Consider the following 22,177-nt stretch of genomic DNA (forward strand, 5'->3'; position numbering starts at 1 on the left):
ACCAGCTATTATATTAATAAGTACTAAGAGCAGGGATAACGATAATTAGTATATAGCTAGTATGCTGGTTAACGGCACAGGCTCTAGAGCCCTACTACCCGGGTTCGAATCCAAGCCTTGCCACTTAGCTGGGTGACCTGGGGCGACCTAACGGCCCCCCTCTCGCACACCCGTCCCACCCAGGCCGGCCACCCCATTAAACCAGGGCAGGTGAGAGCAGACCTGTGCAGGTGCGAAACTCACCTCCTCAGGGCTGCACCAGTCTGCCAACGAGGCTGGCACGCATGCGCGATTCGGCAGATAGGCGTGGTCACGGGCGACGAGGAGGGACACACGCGCAGGGGGTGGGGCCGCGCCTGCGCAGGCTGCCTGCAATGGCGGCAGCGTGCGCACCGTGCTGAGCGTTTCGGTTGGGACTTCAGGCGGCGGCCGGCGGTGGGTAAGCCCGTGGGAGAGGCGGCGGCACGCGGAAGGGTGCAGGGAGCCTCCTGGCACCGAGCCTGGCCTTGAGGTGCGGGCTCCCACGGGCCTGAAGCCTAAGTCCCCACTCAGCCTCAGTTTCCCCTTCTAAGCCAGGGTGTTGGGAGGAGTCCATGCCTTCCTCTGGGTTTCCGTTCGCGGTCCACGCAGCCCCCTCGGTTTTGGATTAGGAAGGGAGGGTGATGCCCGAGCTGTGACTGCAGTTTGAGAGGGCAATGCTTAGCTCGCCAGCTGGAGTTAAGGGAGCGGCAAGACAGAGTGAACGAAGAGCCCAGAGGGTCGAGGACCCTGGAGCCCCTGACTACGGCTCCGCGCCGCGGCCAGGGCCAAGTCTTTGCCCCACAGACCCGGGCCTCGGTGTCAGAATCCCTCCTACTTCCTGATTGTTGATGACCTTGTGACACCTGGCAGAGAGAAAGCCTGGGAGGCGGGGAGGCATTACAACCCCCAGATCCCAGCAAACTGCTTTTAGTGGGCACTCCTGACGGGGTTAGGATGACAGCGTGTGCGTCTGGCCCCCACAGCCTTAAAGGAGCCAAGGACACTTGTCAGCTGCCCAAAGGAGGAAGCAGAGGTCCCATCTGCAGTCGGGGTGTCCTTTCCCTCCTCCCCAGTGAGAAGAGGGGACTGAAGCCCATCCAGCCCCAGCATTCCCAGACAGAGACTGTGAGTCAGCTATTCCTAAATAGAGAAGCTATTGCCTTATTACATCTTCCAGCACATCAGTTAATAATTATTCTTATCAACACTATAATGATAATATTTTCTATTGTCATTTATTGAGCACTTACTATGTCCTGAACCCTGAAAATGATCATTGTCTCATTTAATCCTCACACAGATGCTGAGACAGGTACAAAGTGCTTCTGCATTCCCAGAGATCTGGTTGTAGGAAAAGCCCCTTAAAGGGAATCCACTTAACCTAGTACTCCATTGTAGAGTGCGTTTCCTGGGAGACCTGTGCAGGTTGGATTTTAAAATTGAAATTTCAACTAGAAATTAAGAATACGGGTTTGGCTTTTCTCTGTATTTAAGAAAATTTGGTATGCGGTTGCCAGGACCTCTTTCAGTCCCTGGAGAGCCAGATCTGTCTTTAAAACGATTGGTCATGGAAGGTCTAAGCTGTATTTATACTGGATACGCTTCCTGGATCCATCCTAATTTTTCCAGTCCACATTGGTTGAGGACTTTTACCTGAGGGTCGAGCATTTCTTCTCCATTGCTTTCATTGACACCATGAAATCCTGCATCCATCTGCCAGATTCACGGGCTCACTTCACAAGCCGCTTGCTTTGTGCTGGCGTATAGTGTTAGATAGGAAAGCCAGCCAGCAGGGGGCGACTCTTGTATAAAAATGTTTGTGTTGGTACAACTTTTGCTTCCCCGTGGAAAGTACTTAAGTGTAGGCACTCCAGTTATGTGGACTCAGATTGTGGACAGCCTGGGTTATGACGATCCCATTTTCCAGTTGAAGACATGGAGGCCCGACAGGTCTCATGACATGCGTGGGGCACACACGTAGTGCACGCACCCACCCAAGTAGGGACGGTTCCCGTAGGAGGTCAGGGGTTGTGGGCAGGTTTGGGTCAAGCATCTGAAACCAAGGATTTATTAACAATTGCTGCGGACCAAGGGCTCTGCTCAGCCCTTAACACCCTTCCCCCACGTATCTCCCCCCATCCCCCCACCTACTGCCAACCCTGCAAGGTGAGAATGTAGCTGAAGAAATGGGTCCAGAGAGGTGGAGTAATTTTCTCAAGGTCATGTAGCAAGGACGTAGGAGACTGGGTTTATACCTGCTCTGCCCAGCATCACAGCTCAAGGCTCTGTCTGCACGCGGCCGCTGCTGTTTAATGCTTTTTGATGAGGTGGAACATCTGGATGGAGGGAAAGCCTTCCTGTTTTTGACCACCTTGCCTCCAGCATGGTTTTCCAAATTTTAGTTACTGCTGTGTCGCCTTCATAATTTTTCCACATCTGTATATCACCTGTACAGTGATTCCCTTAGTTGCTTTTCCTTTAAGTCCACTCACTTTTTTTTTTTAATTTAAAAAGAAGGTTTAAAAACAAATGACATATGGGCAGCTGGGGCCAACTTCTAGTAGAAAAAGGTTATAGGGAAAACAACTTCTAAACGCAAAGCATAAATTGTGATTGAATACTGGTTTAGGAAAAACTAGCTGCAAAGGACGTTTGGGTGTCAAATGGAGAAAATTGATCATGAACTGGGTTTTAAATGGTATAAGGGAACCGTTCATTGTTTTAGGTCTGCTAATGGTCTTATGGTTATGTAGGAGCGTGTTCTTTGGAGACAGATGCTGAAGAATTATTTAGGGGTTAAATGGTGTGATGTCTAGAAGGTGCTCAGTTCAGGGGAGAAAAAACCTAGATAGATGGATTGATTGATCATGTGAAAAAGCATTAATGATCATTGAATCTAAGCAGTGGGTATATGGCTGTTTATTATGCTATGCCCTCAACTTGCTATTTGAAAATTTTCATAATAAAAAAATTGGAAAAAATAAAAAAGGAAGGAAAACTTTATCAGTATAAATGGAAATGTAGATCTCTTACCATAAATAAACGACTACTATGAAAATGAACACAGTGAAAAACAAAATAACAGTTCTAGCTGGATTCTGTTCCCTTGCCAAGGCTCTGAGACTTTCTCCTTCAGGAAGAATTAAGAGAGGATTGAAAAGGGAGCTCTCTGCCACCTGGCTGGGGTCGTTTGCACTGTTCCCCTCTGGGACCTGCTGTCCTGAGGACTTGCTCTCGCCTCTCAGGTGCTGCTGTCCCATGGTTGATGGGGAGCCCAGGCCATGGTTGCCGTCTCCCGCCCCGGCCATGGACGAGATCACCTTCAAAAGCGACACCGTGCTGTCAGACGTCCACCTCCACACCCCAAACCAGAGACACCTCATGGTGCGGCTGAGTGGCGTGGGGCAGCCCGGTAAGGTCCCTGCACCCCAGGGAGCCCATTGTGTTTCCTGCTTTCTCACAGAAAAGATTGGGAAGACTGGATTGTTTAGCTTATCCTCACACCACTTCTTAAGTGCCCTTGTTTCACTGAGCAAACCCCTGTGCTTTCCCGAGCACCTGCTCTGTGCCAGACCTGGACGCGATGCCGGGAAGGCAGAGGGAATGAGTCGAGCTCTGCCCTGGGGGAGGCCCCGATTCCAGTGCTCCCCCAGCCCACTGCCCCTACCCCCGGCTGACTCCTCCCACCAGGGCTCCCTGGTTTTTCTCCTGTACACACTCCCTCACTGCTCTCCCCAGCAGCGCAGGGGGTCCTTTGAAAAATACAAATCATACCACTGCCCTGATTTAGACCCTCCAGTGGCTTCCCTTGCTCTTAGAAGGAAATCAGAGCCCTCACTTTGGCCTGCGAGGCCCAGCCCCACCCAGCCCCTGCCCCTGTGTCCACACTTCTCTCTCCCGCCCTCGCTGCTCAGTGGCCACTTTCTGCCCCTTTCCGCCCCTCACACACTGCATGTACCTTCCTCTCTGAGCACCTTTGCTCTTGCTTTTCGCTCTGCCTAGAACGTTCATCCCTCCCTGGCCGCCCTCCCCAGCTCCGATCACTCTGTTGTATTTGCTTGTTGTTCTGGTGCAGTTCATAACTCCCCTTTCCCTCATGTCCCAGTTTGGATTCCTGGGTTCAGGAAACTGAGGCTCAGAACAGATAAGCGAGTTGCCCCAGGGTCAGATAGTCGGGGGACGTGGAGGACTCTGGCCCAGGACACCCCCTGCCTCCAGCCCAACTCTCCCGGCACCCATACTCTTACCAAAGCCTGTCCCAGTGACTTTCTGGCCACCAGGTGGTAAGGGACACAGTATCCTTGTCCTCACTTCCAACCTTAAGACTGAGCAGTGCGGTGAGGAGGGCAGAAGTGCAGGGGTTCAGTAGACCGGGTTTGAATCCTCAGCCACGCCCACAGCTGTGTGACCTTGGTCAACTCACGTAACCTCTGAGCCTCAGCCTCCACATCTGTAAAACAGAGTGACACTGGGACTTCTCTGGCAGTCTGTTGGTTAAGACACCGCACTTCCACTACAGGGGGTGTGGGTCCCATCCCTGGTCGGGAACCAAAATCCTGTAAGCCGTGTGGCGCAGCCAAAAAAATTTTTAAATAAAAAATAAAATAGAGTGACACTGCCACTTCCATAGCCGCTGGAAGGAGTAAATGCGGTCTTGTGGGCCGAGCGCCTGCAGCGCAGGTGCTCATCAGCGGGGCTGCGCTGGAGGCTGCAGCGTCACAGCCGAATCAGACAGACCTTTGCTGCTGGTTTTATGATATTTCCACCTGGCCTTTGTTTTTTTTTTCTTTTCCATTATGGTCTATTTACCGGATGTTGAATATAGTTCCCTGTGCTATATGTACAGTAGGTCCTTGTCCATTTTTTTTTTTTCCGCCTGGCCTTTAAAACTCTTCCCAGGTGGAAATTGAGGAAGGGAAATAGAAAAGGAGACGGTTTGGAAATATACTGCTTTTGTGTTTTGTCTTGCCTTTCAGTCTTCCTGTCCCAGTTCAAGCTTCTGTGGAACCAAGCCCCTCAGACAGACTCGGGGGCTGAGGGTGGCAATCACAGAGCCCATCACGCAGAGGCGACTCCTCCCGCCAGAAGCGGCTGCAGCAGTGAGGGAGTCTCCCTCCAGGCTGGGGCTGACGCCACCAGCCAGGAGGGGGTGGCAGCTCAGCTGGACGAGGATGGGGATTTGGACGTTGTGAGAAGACCACGGGCTGCCTCTCCCTCCAAGCCCTCGGGGCCTCCGAGAGACAAGGTACATCCCATGATTCTAACGCAGGAGGAAGATGACGTCCTGGGAGACGAAGCACGAGAGAGTGGCCCCTACGATGTCATCAAAATAGGTAATAAAGGGCTGCTCACCTGCCGCCAGGCGGCGCCACAGCGTCGGTCGGGGCGCAAGGCTGCTGAGCACGGGCCCATCCAGGCATCTCAGGGCAGGACAGGTTAGCAGAACCGGTGTCCAGACACTGGGAGCCAGTAGTGCCGCTGGCAGCAGGGGAGCTTGCCAAAGTGCTGTCGGGTCACCCTCCTGCTCCAGACTCTTCAGTGGCTCCCCATTGCCCTCGAGACACAGTCCACAGGCTCAGCATAGCTCCGGGGCCCCTGTGTGAGGTGGCTCCGCCCTCCTCTCCAGCCTCAACTCACACCAGCCTCACCCGCTCAGCCTCTGTGCGCTTTCTCCCTGCGCACCTCTGCTTCTGCCTCCTTCTCAGAGGGCTCGCTCCCTAACACATTCCTGATCGTACAAGTCCCAGCTTGGCCGTCCCCTGCTCCGGAAGCTTCAGTGCTGCTGCCTCCTGCATCAGTACTCTGATCCTACGTAGCATGCCAGGGTGTGGGTCGGGGTTGTTTGTGGAAGATTTGGCCCACAGGAGCCCGCAGCAGGGAGCCATGGCAGATTCTGGAGCTGGAGCAGGGCAGAGGGGGAGGGAGGGGGAGGGAGATCCAGAGTTAACCTGGAGGAGTGTGTGGGCCCATCAGATGGGCTGGGAGCTAGAAGCTGGGGGCGTGGGGGGTGGAGGAGGCAGGGATGCAGTGGCAGGAGAGGTGGGGTGGAAGGAGGTTTCAGCAGGCACTCAGGCAGGGCTCAGAGGGTCCATGCCCGGGCGTAGGGGCAGGCAGAGGGCTTTGGTGAGTCGGGGATTTTGATGTCTGGAAATGCCAGGAGTGGAGAGCAGCCAGGTCAGGAAGGAAGCCAGCCACGATGAGGCACCTGTAGTGCTTTGATGTTCACCTTCATCACCTCACATAGTCTTCTCAGCTTCTCTGAGGGGTGCTACAAATGAGGAAGTGACGAGCCCAAGGCCGTGCCGTTTGGGGGCAGGGAGGAAGGTTCTGAGTCCGTGTGATCCGTCTCCACAGCCAGGGCTCTGGCCATCCCCAGCACTGCTGTGATGTGAGTCAGTTCACTGAGATGCAGGGTCCTGGATGGTGCCTGAGGTCCCAGGTAAAGGCCTCCCCCAGCACTGGCCTGAGTTGCGCATATGGGGTCCACTGTTCTGTCCCAGACAGAACAGCAGCTCTGATAGCCGTGTGGTCATCCGTTCAGCAGACGGTTACCGAGGGCCTGCTGGGTACCAGGCAGGCTGGTTCTAGACCACCCTGGTGGGGACCCTACCCTGTTTTCTGTGGATTACCTCTGGTCCTCATGGCCTTTCCAGGGATGAGTATTCCCATTTCACAGAGGAGGGAACTGAGGCTCAGAGAGGTTGAGGAACTTGCCCAAGATCACACAGCTAGTCAGTGGCAGAGCCTTGACTCACACTCAGGTCCATCTGACACCACAGCCCATGTTTCTTACCCATGTCACGTGATCAGAACATTGGAAAGTGTTATTCTTGGGGGTCGATGACTGCTCCTTTCCCTCGGCCGTCACTTAACTGGCCTCCCTGAGGAGGGGAGCAGCAGACTTCACAGCGAGCTGTTTGGCCTCCAGGGCGCATGTTTAATGTTCCGGGAATTTCCCATCCTGCAAGCTGAGAACAAAGTCCCACAGGGCAGGGTAGGGTCAGTGCGCCGCCAGCTCTGCCTCGCTGTGAAGCCCCATCTCACAGCGCCTGGAAGTTCGCCCTCCTTTTCGGCTCACTGTCGCTCGGTCCCTACCTGCCCTGAGGGAGGAGAATAGAAAGGTCATTGAATACCTGAGCTTAAGCAGTAACTCCTAACTATTCCATCCGCAGCTGTACACAGGGGAGGGGGTCCTGGTCTCAGGAATGTGGCACAGGGGAGGGGGTCCTGGTCTCAGGATCCTGTAGAGCTCCTCCACCCCTCACAAGCCAGGGGACCCCGGACAAGTATCCTGCCCACCCAGAGCCTCAAGTTTTTGGACCTATGAAAGGGGGTCGGGGAAGCTGCCCTGCCTGGGTTTTGGTGGTGATTTCATAAATACTGCCCCGTAAGTGCTCCTGCAGGGCCTGGTGCAGAGCAGGTGCTGAGCAGGTGTCCCTCCCCTGGCCACCCTGTTCCTCCCATTCGTAAGCCCAGCCTTTTTTTAAGGTTATAGACCCATTTGAGAAACTGATTAAAATCAAATTCTCTTAGCGGGAGGAGAATGTGTTTTCCAGACTACTTCCAGGGATTGTCAAAAATCTAAAGTTTATCCATGAACCTGCTAGGAATCCACAGACCCAAGGTTCAAAGTAAATTATGATCATTTCCCCCATTTTATAGATAAACTGGGATGCGAAGAGAACTCAGAGGAGGCAGGGCTAGAACCTGGGCTGTCAGATCCCGAGTCACGTGCCTTTTCCATTGGCCTGTGACTTGGGCAAGTACGTTAACCTCTCAGAGTTCAGTTTTCTTGTCAGTAAAATGGGTATGATCTCTGGTTGTGGGGAACTGAGAGAGATGGCACATGTAGAGTTCTTAACACAGTGCTTGGTGCGTAGTAGGTGCTCAAAAAACGTGAGCTGCCATCAGCTTTCATTCCAGGGGACGATCTGAGCGTGGAGGAGGGAGACGGACTGAGGAGGAGAGTCTGGGTTCCTGCAGGTCTAGAGACAGTCCTGGTAGGGGTAGGGTACAGCTCAGATACAAAGACTGTCTGTCTAAGCCCATTTGCCAACCCTGGAGTTTCTCGTGTGTTCCTCAGGCTGGGCTTTTATGTTCTTAAGACGCCACTGGAATTGTTTAAATATAAAGTGTGACTTTCCCCTGGGGCAGGAGCTCCCTGCCCTTGACCCTGTTTAGGGAGGCCATTGAGCCCATGAATGAGGTGATGTTATTTCTGTATCTTGTAAAGGAGCAAACTGTGGCTCTGGTGCTGAGAAGTTCAGTGACTCACGCCACCGGCCAGACTGCGTGACTGAGCCTGGCTCACACGCAGGTCTTTTCTGAGCTCAGTCCATGTTCTCACTCAAGGGAAGCTGAGCACCCCTTAAATGCAGCTGGAGGCAAAACTTAAGTCCACGGGCCCCCTCGGAGAAAAGACCGGGCATAGACGACCGAGGTCCCTGTGGGAGGGCACCCCTGGCTCAGCCAGGCAAACTGGAAGGAGACAAAGAAAGATGGGAGGAGGGGAGACGCGTGCCCCAGCCGGGGGCCAGTGGGCCAGGGACAGTGTGCCGTGGGGCTGCAGCGGGGGGCCAGTGGGCCAAGGACAGTGTGCCGTGGGGCTGCAGAGACTGGGCAAGAGGGATGGGCAGGATGGGGGAAGCTGACACTGAGGGTCCAGAGCAGGGCTGGAAAGCAAGGAGGCCTCTTCTCTCAGGCACGTGCACACTCACACAGACACAGACACACACCCCTTCAGCCTTGCTGTCCCCTCCCCCCGCCATCCCCGCTCCCTGCTCCCGGTTTGAGGTGAGCCTGGGGTTTGATGTGAACTAGTCTGCCGTGCGTGTGTTGTGGTGTTTTGATGGCCGTCACCATCTTGCTTAAAGATACGAGAGCCGGTTCTTATTTAACAGGAAAAACGTTTGCCATCATTCCCTTTTCTCCTTGATCTCATAGTTCTGTTCTCCACCTCCCCCCCAACAACCAGCACCAGATTTTGTCCTAATGTATTTTGTGCTTGAGAATACTCGCTAACATACTTATTTTTCATCTAAAAAGGATATGATCTGAAACTTATTTTGTTAACTTCTAGTGTGGTTCTGAGTGTAAGAAAGTATTTTGGAATGAGTTGTGATTATTATTCCCATACAGTTGATCAAAAGAACATAAATATATTATGATCGTACCATGCAGTTACTGAACATAAAAAAGTGGAGTGTGGGGTATGTGTGTTTGATTAAGTTGGGCCAAGTCCTCCTGTGACCCGAGTCTCCGGGCTGCGGGCAGAGAGACCCAGGGATCTGAATGAGAGTGACGCTCACACGCCCCCTCCTGACTGTAGCCTGGCCTGTGTTTCTGCTGCCTCCCCCGCACCCCGTCTGTCTCTGTTCTATCCATCCCCGTTTTCACGGTGGCCCTTTCTCTCTCGGTTTCCGTCCCGTCCAGAGCACACCATGGCCACCCCCCTGGAGGATGTTGGCAAGCAGGTGGGTAGGTCCCGTCCGCTTCCCACGGCCCTGAAGGGTCTCTCGGGAGCCGCAGGCCACCTTTGTTCCTGGTCCCTCTCCCCTCCAGGTGTGGCGGGGCGCCCTGTTCCTGGCGGACTACATCCTGTCCCAGCGGGACCTCTTCCAGGGTCGCACGGTGCTGGAGCTCGGAGCGGGCACCGGGCTGGCCAGCATCCTCGCGGCCACCGTGGCGCAGACCGTCTACTGTACAGGTAACGCCCCGCCGTCTCACGCTGAGGGGGAGTAGGCTCTTCACAGGGCGTGTGCTGACTAGATAAAAAGTGAGGCGGGAAACTGGACACTGGACCTTGGCTGCTCTCGCCTTTGCCCTCCTCTTTCGCTGGTTTTCTCCACCCTTCGTTGTTTTCTCAGCAGCGTGAGGATGACCCAGCAGGACCGGCGGGTGCAGGACCAGTGGTTCTGCTGGTACCTCTGTTCACAGCCCCTCAAAAGAGTAAACATCTCAGAAAACCATGAGGAATATGCCTCTCACACGGCGTAAAAACAAGCTTCTTTTTTTTTCCGATTGTGGAAATCTTGCCTACTCGCTGTGGAAGATTGTAGAACAGCAAATAACATTTCCTCATAATTTTACATTTCCCATATAAATTCAACAGTATGCAGTTCATTGCATGCCCACTACGTGCCAGACACAGTTCCAGATGCAGGAGACCCAGGAGTGAATGAAACAGATCGAGTCGCTGTTGATCTGATCAAGTTTTAGGATCTATTTTTTAACGTTCGTATATATATTTTTTACAAGTTTTTCCTTTTCCTTTGTGTGTACCTATTCCCAAACAATAGCTAAAGTCAAACTGTATATATTCAGTGCTGTATCCTGCCAAAAATGTCAAAAAAGGGAAAAAGCATTTTCCACTGTCGTTAAAAATTACTTATAAATGACTTTCAATGACCAGGTAATGTTTTGTCCCTTTTTTTTTAACCATTCTTATATTACTGGACATTTTGGCTGTTTTCGTATGTTGTGTTTTGTTTGCATTTGTCTGTTGCACTGCAACAAATACCTTTGTGCCTCATTGTCTGATAATCCTTAAACTAGATTCCTCGAAGTGGGTGGGACCTTTCATAAGCTTTTGATACTTATGGTCAAATGATTGCTTTTTAAATTTTTTATTTTGAAATAATATTAGGTTCACATAGAAGTTGCCAAACTAGTATCGAAAGTGCCATGTACCCTTCATCCAGCTCCCCCGGTGGTAACATCTTCTACACCGTAGTTTGGGGATCACACCAGCAAATTGACACAGTGCAGTACTGTCAGTTACACTCCAGATTTGCCGACGTGCTTTTTTAGAGAGAGTATACCAGTTTATAAGAAAGTACAATAGTATCTTATCAGGTAATTATTGTTAGTGTCATTATGTTTTAAATCTTCGATATCTGCTAGGCAGGAAGTGGTGCTGCTGACGTGCTTTGCGTTTCGTCGATTCCTAGTTGACGTTTTCGTGGCGCACGTCTTTTGCTTCTGAGCTAGGAAAGGGGAAGCTAGGGGTGGCCTGGGAGTCGGGCGTACTTTTCAGATACCCTGCGTAAGCCACCCTGTTTACGCCTCCTTGACGATTCAGTGTAAATCGCCAGTGAACTTCTCAAGAGACAAGCCGTAAAGCAAGAGTGCCTAGCGCCTGACAACAGCATCTAATCAAGTTATCTTACCCCTGAGAGAGATTTACTGGAGAGGAAGAGAGCTTGCATCCTGTCAGCACATTCCAGTTAGTAGAGCCTTTTCATGAGCATCAGCGCCTTTAACCTCACAGTGACCCTGGGCAGTCGCCGGGGAGCCTGTCACCATCCCCTCCATCCAAGTGGGCAGGGTAAGGCTGAGGTCAGGGGGCTGGGCGAAGGTCACATACATGGCCGCTGGCTCACAGCACGGTGCCTCTCATCATGTGGGGGGCTCAGGCTGTTTTCTGTGGAGCAGGGTTCTGTGGGCTCCCTCGGGGTCTGGCCAAGGGGTGGAGGCGGGGGCAGCCCCAGGGCTCTGGGTCTCCCACCGCCGCTCAGCCATCGCTGCTCCTCTCGTATGTGCTTGGTGTGTTAGAATCCTGCACAAGATCTGTTTTGACAAAAAGTACCATAAAGGCTTAAAAACTGCTGACCCAGTCCTGTGTTGTCAGGCACATACATCAGTATTCTCTTTACCCAGTGGCCCAGGAGAAGGGACAGGTGCGGCCCTTCGGTGAGCAGAGTCCCACACACACACGTCCCCGGCTCTGCATGGTCCCTGAGGTGGAAACGATGGTCCAGTCCCGGGAGGTCTGCAGTGGGCGGGCGAATGCCATTCACAAGACCCCCTGTGCCCTCCACATGCACGCTCTCCTAATGGGAAGTTAATTTTGGCAAAGCACTTCCCCCACTGCCGTCAAGAATACACTGTGCTACAACTCAGGTCTGCTCGAGTGACAGGAACCCCCATCTCATCAGAGCAGCAGGTGGCTCGGGAGACGTGATGGCAGGACGGTGAGTCAGGCACCAGGGTGCCTGCCTCCAGCCTGCCTGAATGTGCTCTGTCTCCACCGATCACATCCAAATGCCCTCCTGGCTCCAGTCAGTTTCCTGGGGTGTCAAAGAGCGAGGCTTGTTGGAGTCAGAGACACCTGGGTTCAAATCCCAGCCCTGGCTCTGCCCAGCCACGTGGCTGCCAGAGTCGCTTTGCCTGTGACGGGACCGTGACACCAGCTCAGGTTCATTAGAAATACGGAGGGTGGATTCGGGAAGTGTGTGCATGTGTCATATGCTCTAAAGATGCTGGGAGTTCTCACCCTTCCCTGGAATGCAGAGTCTGTCCCCACCAGGACAGTCTTCTCTGTTTTAAGGCAGAGATCATTAGAAAGAGCCTTAAGGTGAACATATTTCATTTTAGTGTAAAACACGCAGGAGAAACTTTTGTTTCAATTTTGCACGTTTCTGCAGCCGTGCTGTTGGTACCAGCTCTCTCCAGGCAGAAGCACAAAGATAAAAGTGTCGTCACGGCCGGCACCTTATGACTTGCTCTTCTGTCTTTCCAGATGTCGGTGCAGATCTCTTGGCCATGTGCCAGCGAAACATTGCCCTTAACAGCCACCTGACTGCCGCTGGAGGTGAGGCCCAGCAGGTCCCCGCCCAGGAGGGAGGTTTCCCTGTTTCGCAGGTGAGACAGACACCCAGAACCACGACACTGGGAGGCGGGGTTCTCCCTGCGTCCCTGGACACCCCAGTAGCGGAGGGAGCGGACGTCTCGCTTCGTGTCACTTCAGATGCTGGACGGCTCTGTCCTCGCCTCATCTCCTCCCACGCCCACAGCCACGTCCTACCTCAGCTCTCTCCTCCCTGCAGGTCGCAGGGCCCTACCTGGTCTCCCCAGCTCCTGTCTGAGCTGCCCAAGCGTCCAGAGCGACCTTTCTAAGATGCAGCCTGACCCCTTCACTCCCCACTGAGCATCTTCCGGGGGTGAAGTCCAAGCTCCTCCTCTGGCTCCAGACCTCCGGGTCTGGCCCTGGCCGGCTTTTCCTGTCTCCGTCCTGGCAGCCCCGCTGTCCAGCCCTGCATCCAGCGAGCCCTGGGCTCACTTCACATGCTCTGCCCTCTGCCCAGAGCGCCCCCGCCCTGTCGGCCTGACCATCAGATTCCTGCCCCGCCGCAGGAGTGAGCTGCCATGATGGAGGAGCTGCCCAGCCAGGCCTTCTGCTCCAAGTGCGATCTGGGGCGCTCTTTTGGGCTCCCACCGGGTCATCTGGCCCCCCAGGCGTCAGAGCCTTCAGAGGTTTCTCATTGCTCTCGGAGTACAGACCCAACTCCTTGGCCTCTCCGGACCCCGTGGGGCCTGGCCCTCGCCTGTCGGCAGCCCCTTCCCCACAGCGGCTCCCTCCGCTCTAGCCTGGCCTTGCTGGAGCTTCCATCCGCTTGGGGCCTTTGCTCTGCTCTCTCCTCCGGCCTGTTTCCTCTCCCTCTTCCCCCGTCTGTTCCTAATCATGCTCAGACGTCCAGGCAAGATCACAGTCCCCTTACAGGCTCTCCTTACACCTTGAACCATGGTATTTTGACATTTGTTTGTGGGACTAGTTGATTGGCATCTGCCGTCCCACTAGACCACGTGCTCCGTGAGGTCAGGGCCCTGTCTGATCCCCTGTGTCATGTTTGTTGAATGCCCAGGGCACAGCAGGCTGTCAGCAGGCCTGGAAGGAAGGAGTGGTGTGAAGTGCCTTCTCAGAGCCTTTCCTGACGCCCATCGACACGAGAGCCCTGTCCTCCCGTGCACCTGGCGCGTCCTTTTCATAGCAGTGTCTGCTCCCTGCCTGTGTCCCAGGACAGGGACGTACCTCACGAATCTCTGCCCCCTGGGCCGACACCGGGCCTGATGCTTAGCACTCAACAAATGTGGGATGGATGGATCTTGGTGTGTAGTGGGAAGTTTTATCTTCTTTCCTAACTGTGTTCAGAGTTTGGGGAGTTCCACTTGTGTTTGTTTTGCAGGCGGTGTGATTAAGGTCAAGGAACTGGACTGGCTGAAAGACGATCTCTGCACAGGTGCGTGGCCTCCTCTGTCGTGTCCCAGTTGATTCATTGGTTCCTTGGGCTGCCCCCAGGCCATCAGCCCTGTGGCCTTGACCGCCCAGCAGCGTCCTAGCTCCGTTGGCTGAAGAGTGACAGCTGCCATTCTTGGTGCCGCATGTCAGGCACCCTGCACTCATTCTGTCATTCAGACTCACAGTATCACTGTCCAGTCGGTCCTAGAGTCCCCAGTTCCGGGGAAGACTGATGCTCAGAGAGGTTCAGTGCCTGCCCAGGGTCACAGGTACCTGGCAGGTCAGGGTGTGAACCCAAGTCTGGGACTCCAGGGCCTAGGCCGTTTGCCTGCCAGGAAGCAGCTTCCCGCTTAGCACCCGTCCTCTGCCTGCAGCAGGGAGTCGGCCCCAGGGGTTCAGGGGCTGCTGGGTGGGGAACATTTCTAAATTTCTTATGCAGACTGTTTGAGACCTGCACCTTTGCTCTTTCTTTGTACAGGAGCTTTTCTTTTCCCTGTCAGATGGCAGGTGAGGAAAATCATTGCTTGTTGAGTGCCTGTCACCTAGCAAGCGCCTAGCACACTCGAGGTCCTTTGGTCTCCCCGACAGTCCTGTGAGGGAAGCATTGTTATGCCCATTCTAGTGCAAACACTGCAGCCCAGAGAGGTGAAGCACCTTTCCTGGGGTCACACAGCAAGTCCACGGGGGCAGGAATGCCATGGACGGAGGTGTAGATCGTTTTCTGCACAGGCTGCTGGCCGAGTCAGCAGGTCAGACCCCCATGGATAAGGTAGCCGCCCCGGCAGAAGGGGCACCTCCTGCCCTGAAGTTTTCCACGTGGGTGGCGGAGGCGCTGGGATTCGGGGCTGCCTGGTGGCACCCACTGCACCGAGCTTACCCGACCCCATTTCTTTTCCTGAAGCTTCTTTCAGTCTGTCTCGGTGAGAGCTGGTGGCCCGCAGAGAAAGGGCTGAGCCCAAGGTGTCCTTCCCCTTTCACAGATCCCGAGGTCCCCTTCAGCTGGTCGGAGGAGGACATCTCCGACCTGTACGGCCACACCACCATCCTGCTCGCGGCCGAAGGTGAGGGCGCCTCCGCGGCACAGCCGGTGTCACCGCTCGTCGTCACGGGCCGGCTCCCACCACGGCTCCGTGCCGCTTTCATTCTGAGCGCTGTGGCTGTTATGTTTATCAGAGATTCCGTCCATGGGGCCCGCTGAGGACTCATTTCCTCTGATATTTGCCTGTTTTCTTCCCCACAGTGTTTTACGACGATGACCTAACTGATGCTCTGTTTAAAACACTGTCCCGACTGGCTCACAGGTTGAAGAACGCCTCCACCGCCATCCTCTCTGTGGAAAAGAGGTGAGCTCCCCGCGGGGCTGGACTCTCACCTTCCAGATGCGTCCTCACTGGTGTCGTCCTCATCACTTGCTTATCCAGCACCTGCTGCGGCCGGGCCCGCTGGTCCTTCACACACGTGGCCTCGTTTAATCCGCTCACCAGCCCCGTGTGCAGGCACTGCCGTCCCCATCGCGCAGCCGACGGGAGGAGGGCTGAGGCGTCAGGGACCCGTCCAGGCTGCAGCTGGGCAGTGAGTGCGTCAGAGCCCAGACACACGTCCACTCTGCACCCCGGGCCTCTGCCCTCGCCCTGACACAGAGCCCCTCCGGGGCGTTTCTGCCCGGATGTCCTGAAACGTTAGGGCTCTTGTTGATGGAGGGACCGTGTTGTGATAGACTCGGTGCTGGGCCCCCTGCACACATTTTCCTCTAATTCTAGTGATAACCCACAGCTTTTCTGAAGGCAATTTAGAGTATATAGCAAAAGCCATAAACCCAAACACACTGATTTTTTTTTATTGGAGTATAATTGCTTTACAACGTTGCATTAGTTTCTGCTGTACAGCAGAGTGAATCAGCTATGTGTATACATATATCCCCTCCCTCCCACCCCCCGCATCCCAGCCATCTAGGTCATCACAGAGCACTGTGCTGAGCTACTGTGCTATACAGCAGCTCCCACTAGCTATTTTACACATGCGAACACACTGATTGACCCAGCAGTTCAGCATCTGGAACCGGCCCTGAGGAGGCGATCCCAGCCGTGCACGGAGCCGTCCAGATGGACACATCTGTTGCAGCGTTGTTTACACCGATGACCTCCAGGACCCCCTTCAGGGTCCACGTGACCAGTGGCAACGTGTGGACCCGATCACTCGGGTGGAATCTTGGGCACATGCCTTCCCCTCTCTGAGCCCCAGTCCCCACCTGAGCGGAGGCCGTAGCCGGCCCCACCTCCCAGGCTCTCCTGCAGATGCCAGAAGGCCGTGCACTGGCGCCCAGCATGCAGGAGGCGCTCAAAATCCAGTGCCGTGACGGGAGGGAGCCGCAGAGCCTCCGGTGGTGACAGGCAGTGTGTGTGTCGCGGCTTGTGCGCAGGCTGAACTTCACGCTGCGGCACCTGGAGGTCACGTGCGAGGCCTACGACCACTTCCGCTCATGCCTGCGGCGACTGGAGGGGCTGACCGGTGGGCGCCTGCGCTTCGCGGTGGAGCCGGTGGACGTTTCCTTCCCGCAGCTCTTGGTCTACGAGCGCATCCAGCAGCTGGTAGGTGTGCCCGCCCGCCCGAGGGCAGCTTGCTCTGGCGTGAGGCTGTCGGCTGGAGGAGGTCATGAGCCAGCCTCCAGGTCCAGCCCGGCCCGCGCTCTCCCCGCTGACCCCGACGCTGGGCTCTCTCCAGGTCCAGGAGGGCCTGCCTGGCCAACAGTCACTTGGCCTTAGAGCACTTCCTCTTGCCGCGGGCAGTGCAGACTCCAGGGGAAGCGGGGGCGGGGGGGGGGGGCATTGCGTGTGGGTTGCTCTTGACTGGGCTGAAGATCTTGACGCAGGAGCCCCAGTGCCGACGGCCACGTCTTCACTGTGAAAGTGTGTGGCCTCGTGGCCTAGGCGGGCTTGCCTGATGGCCCGTCTGACGGGGCAAGTGGGGTCCCATCACATAGGCCTCTGAGCAATAACTCCAATGACATGCTCTAGGTGCCGGCTGTCTCAGCGAGAGACAAGGTGAGTCCCAGCCAGGAAAGGGCGGGACTGGGGTTAATGACTTCCTATTACAGTTTTAAAACCAGCACTAGGGGGAAATCTGCAAAGTCAGAAGACCCTTTAAAATCCCTTAAACTTTGTAGGAGCTGGATTCATATAAGTCCCAAGGTCTTTCGTTCTCTTGGCCTCTTGTCTGCAGCCGCCCTTTGTCTGGGTCTTTGGAGACCCGGCCTGGCTCTTAGGAGGAGGGGCCTGCTCAGCTCGCCCCCCGGTCCCTTCCGCCAGCAAGCATGGCATTGCGTTCGTTCGTGTGTGGGGTTCCATGTGCGAGGAGGGCCTTCCCTTCATCGCTCCGCGGCCTCTGAGCTTCCCGGGCCCCTCCTAGTGAGGGTGCCAGGCTCCCACTAAGAACTTGGCGCGTTTTGTACCTTCTCCACCTGCCAGCATTAAGAGGAGCATCACACAGCCAAGAAATCAGCTCCTCACAAAATCCAGCAGCTGTGCTGCATGGCTCCCAGAATGGAGAAGGTGTGCGACGTGTGGCCGTTCTGGTCCCTTTGACAGTGTGGCAGCCTCCTGCCTCTCAGATCAGTGCCAGGACTCAGCATCCAGCTCCGCCTCCACGGAACAGCCCAGAGCAATAAAAGCACCGGGAGAGGCTCCCTGCTCTCGCGGTAGCTTTCATGCTGCCCGTTTTTCGCATCTTGTTTGGGGCTTCTCTTTTGCTGATTACGTCCCTTTATGAAATCGTGAAGTCTCATTTGCACATCTCGGAATCTCCCCCTCTCTCTGCTGCAGGAGCTCTGGAAGGTCTTTGTGGAACCAGTAACAGAACCCATCGTGTCTGCAGACACAGCTTCTTGACTGTTCTTGTGATGTTTCTAATAAAATTGAAAGCTCACAAAGTAATGTGCTTGAGATTTTATTGTTTAAAAAATACGGCAGGTGGGCCTTGTGTGACCCAATGCGGTTTTCTGCTTCCCGGCAGCAGCCAGAGAACGTGACTGCCCTAGGCTGGGAGTCCATTTGGTTGCATGTGGTTTTTGTGCTGCCGGCTTGGAGTAGGTGTTGCAGGGTGTTTGAGAGCTGCTTGGTCAAGTTGGGCGGTGTTCTCAGCTTGGTTCCGCTGGAGCTGATGACCTTACCCAGGTGCTTCCCTTGGAGCGGGGGCCCCAGGCTGCACCCATAGTCTTTTATGTTCTCTTCTAACTGCTTACAAATGAGTTTAATACCATCTTCACAGTTGCCGTAGTACCACCCCGCAAAATGGGGCACAGAAGCCTCCTTGCCTTCCACGCTGCGTGTGCCCTGTCCCTGTCCCTCTGCTGGGGGCCCCTTCAGAGAAGGAGGCAGGAGCTCCCAGACTGGACGCCTCTGGCGGTGGCCCTTGTTTTATGTTTTAACCCTTTGTAACCAAAATTGGGTGTGCGTAGAACAAACATAAAAGCCACTTTTTTGGGCCCTGCAGCTGCCTAGGGCTGGGGTCCAGCGCAGCCACCTGCCTCGCGGGCATTTCCCTTCCTCAGCCTGGCCTTGTTCCCCCTGTCCCCTCAGTCTCTCCACCATGCGCCACCTGTGCACTTGTTTGTCTGTCTGTCTGATTTTGATCTTTTTGTCTGTGCCTCTGCTGTATCTCACCCCCTCCTTCTTGCTCTCCCCCTTTACCTTGTCTCTTTATGCCCCTCCCACCCCCTCTCCCTCCTTCTCCTTCTTTCCAGTTAGGGTCCCTCCCACCCTCCCGGAGGCTCCATTTCCCCGCCTCGCTGCTCCTGCCCGCTTTCCACCAGGGCCCGGCATGCCCCTTCCCCGGCTGCCCCTGCAGCTGCAGCTCAGCTGCTCCTGCCCACGTCGCTTCTCCCCAGGCACAGGTCCGATTGCCAGGCCCGTCGTACCCCCCACCCCCGTCATTGGCTTATCCTGACACCGTGGGCTAGGCTTTTGCAGGTCTCAGTTCATTTCATTTTCCCAACAACTCTAGGAAGTCAGCAGCCTGGTTAGACCCACTGAACAGTTGAGAAGACTAAGGCTCCAAAAGGGAAAAAGCTCCATGAGGTCAGGGACCCTGTTTGTCTCATATACCAGTGTATTCCCGGCACATGGTCCTGGCCCGAAGTAGGTACTCGGCACATGTTGTTGGTTTTTTGTTTTTTTTTTTTGCGGTAGGCGGGCCTCTCACCGTTGTGGCCTCTCCCGTTGCAGAGCACAGGCTCCGGACACACAGGCTCAGCGGCCATGGCTCACGGGCCCAGCCGCTCCACGGCATGTGGGATCTTCCCGGACCGGGGCACGAACCCGTGTCCCCTGCATCAGCAGGTGGACTCTCATCCACTGCGCCACCAGGGGAGCCCTCGGCACATATTGTTGAATGAATCGTTAGTAGGAATTACTGCTTAGGATGGTGGTTTTCAGTTGTGGGCAGTTTTGCTTCCAGAGGCATTTGGCAAAGTTTGGAAACATTTTGGGTGGTCACCACTCGAGGAGATGGGCGCCACTGGCCAAGGAAGCTGCTAAACATCCTGTCCTGCACGGGAGCCCCCCCAACAAAGAATGCTCCAACCCAAAATGTCAGTGGTGCCAAGGTGGAGAAACCGTGACCTGGAAGAAGAGAATTAGCTACTTTAGGAAAGAAAAGTGGGCCTCCGCCGTACCTGCCATGAAAGCAGTGCAGGAGAATGAGTCCCAGCCCTTCCCTCTGGGAGTGGAAGGAAGTCTACACACATCATCTCTAAATCTTAAAAAGATCCCGAGAGGAGGAAGTATCCCCATTTTAAATGTGAGAAATCTGGGACTTCCCTAGTGGTGCAACGGTTAAGACTCCATGCTTCCATTGCAGGGGGCATGGGTTCGATCCCTGGTCAGGGAACTAATATCCTGCATGCCACGTGGTGTGGCCAAAATAGATAGATAAATAAATAAATGTGAGAAATCTGAAGTTCAGAGAGGTTAAGCAATTTGTGCACCATCACACAGCTGCCAAGTGGCAGAGTCGGGCTCCCAGCCCGGGCCTGTGCTCTTCCCACATCCCCACAGTGCAGTGCCTGGACCGGCAGCACCGGCGCCAGTGGCATCACCTGGGAGCTTGTTAAACGTAGCAGCAACACGAGCCCAGACCGGAGTCAGATCTGCATTCTGACAAGACGCCGGGTGATTTGTGAACACAGTGGTTTGAGAGGCATAGCATTTGAGCTACTCCCACTTTCCAAGGTTCCTACACACACAAAAAAATCCCTGATAGACTCGCCATAATCGTGCAGATCACGATGGGATTTATTAATAACAAGTCTTCGAAATAGAACCCCCCCCCCAGACAGGGCCCCAGCTGGTGATGTATCAGCATTACCGGTGACATTTTCCTCGTGCTCCTGGGGACAGGCCTATAAATGTAATTGACACCAAGCAATAGAGTTTGTCACGCCTTTCACCTGGCGCGTTAGGGCAAGTGCTTTAATGTCCAAACCACTTGGCCTGAAAGCTTCCTCTAAGTGGAGCCTGGAATTAATCTTGATTCACTATAATTCAAGGCATCATCAGATTTTCACTTCTCAGAGTGGAAATGCACCCTTATCGCCGTGTTTTAAGGCTTTGCTCGAGCTTCTGTAAGCGCTTGTTTGGCAGTGCTATTTCAGAATCATCAAACCATCAAGGTGTTCTGCTAGAGAATTAACCCAGGCCATTGGACTCAAATTTTTTTTTTTACATATTCTAACATTTTCAGAGGCTATATGGCCCAGGGAGGGGACTTGACTTGGTGGTTCAAGCCTACACGGGAAAGATTTGGTAAAACCAACAAATAGTAACGCTGTGGGCCCAGCACTTCTCAGATTCTATGCACGTGAATCACCCAGGGGTTTGTTTTTTTTTTTAATTAATTTATTTATTTTTGGCCGCATTGGGTCTTCGTTGCTGCGTGCGGGCTTTCTCTAGTTGCGGCGAGCGGGGGGCTACACTTCATTGAGGTGCACGGGCTTCTCATCACGGTGGCTTCTGTTGTCGCAGAGCATGGACTCTAGGCGCGCAGGCTTCAGTAGCTGTGGCTCGCAGACTCTAGAGCGCAGGCTCAGTAGTTGTGGCGCACGGGCTTAGTTGTTCTGCGGCGTGTGGGATCTTCCCGGACCAGGGCTCGAACCCGTGTCCCCTGCATTGACAGGCAGATTCTTAACCACTGCGCCACCAGGGAAGCCCCTTACCCAGGGTTTTGACAGACGCAGATGCTGACTCAGTCCCGGGTGGGGCTCGATGCTGCAATTTACCAGGCTCCCAGATGATGCTGGTGCAGGGACCACATTGTGAAGAGCAAGACTGTAATGTGTCATCCCTGGTTAAGGGCACAAACTTTGGGGTTGGGCAGACCTGGGTTTGATCCTGGATCTGCTACAGACCAGCCAGATGACCTTGGACAAACGACCTAGTCTCTCTGAGCCTCAGCTTCCGCATCTGTAAAATGGTAAGTCTCCCCCTCTTCATGGAGTTATTGTGAAGATGATACTAGATAATCTGAGTAAGATGCGCCGGGGAAGTTTTCAGTAGATTGCAGGTATTGTCCTAACGTAGAGTTGTTTGGTTTGGGAGCATCTTCAGTTTGTACACCGTGGCCTGGGTGATTTAAAGGTCTGGTTGTCTGTCATCATCGCCTGCTAGAGGAGTCACTGAGAGCCATCTCTACCTCTCTGTGTACATAAAACGGATCCTGGGAATTCCCAGGCAGTCCAGTGGTTAAGACTCGGTGCTTTCACTACTGTGGCCCGGGTTCAATTGCTGGTCGGGGAACTAAGATCTCACAAGCCACAGTGTGCAGCCAGAAAAGAAAACAAAACAAAACAAAAAAAACCAGATCCTGTGTGTTACCTATCCTGCCACAATAGCTGGGCAGAGAGCAAATTTGAAAAGTCATACTGAACAGGCCTGCCTTAAGTTCCAGGCTCCGTGTTACACACAAAGGTCACTTTGGAGGACCTGAGTGGCTCTCAGAGGAATAGGCAAGTCACCCTCAACACCACTGGTGGGGGAGACCACTGCCTGGGGAAGCGATCTCAGGGTCCAGGTATCTCATACAGGGTGGAGCTGGAGGTGGGATGTCGTGTCTGCCCCACCCGAGGTGAAAACTAGTGCATGGGGCTGA

At 54.4% G+C, this 22,177-nt stretch overlaps 1 protein-coding gene across 6 annotated transcripts; it reads left to right on the forward strand.

Moving 5' to 3' along the window:
* The first annotated feature begins 358 nt into the window (after positions 1-358).
* METTL22 (methyltransferase 22, Kin17 lysine) lies at positions 359-17,962 on the forward strand. 6 transcript variants are annotated; one of them, XM_069541404.1, is made up of 11 exons: positions 359-439; positions 3,267-3,433; positions 4,998-5,354; positions 9,454-9,494; positions 9,583-9,727; positions 12,542-12,613; positions 13,986-14,039; positions 15,019-15,099; positions 15,279-15,381; positions 16,458-16,626; positions 17,857-17,962. In XM_069541404.1, the coding sequence occupies exons 2-11, from the start codon at positions 3,280-3,282 to the stop codon at positions 17,920-17,922; spliced, it is 1,242 nt and encodes a 413-aa protein (XP_069397505.1). In that variant the 5' UTR covers positions 359-439; positions 3,267-3,279; the 3' UTR covers positions 17,923-17,962. The 6 variants fall into 6 exon arrangements, with proteins under 6 accessions (XP_069397505.1, XP_069397506.1, XP_059887700.1 ...); XM_060031716.1 differs by lacking the exon at positions 17,857-17,962 and adding an exon at positions 1,005-1,146 and having other exon boundaries at positions 377-439; positions 16,458-16,833; XM_069541405.1 differs by lacking the exon at positions 9,454-9,494 and having other exon boundaries at positions 4,998-5,266.
* Positions 17,963-22,177: the final 4,215 nt, after the last annotated feature.

The sequence above is a fragment of the Delphinus delphis genome, chromosome 15 (assembly GCF_949987515.2).
Source record: "Delphinus delphis chromosome 15, mDelDel1.2, whole genome shotgun sequence".
NCBI lineage: Eukaryota > Metazoa > Chordata > Mammalia > Artiodactyla > Delphinidae > Delphinus > Delphinus delphis.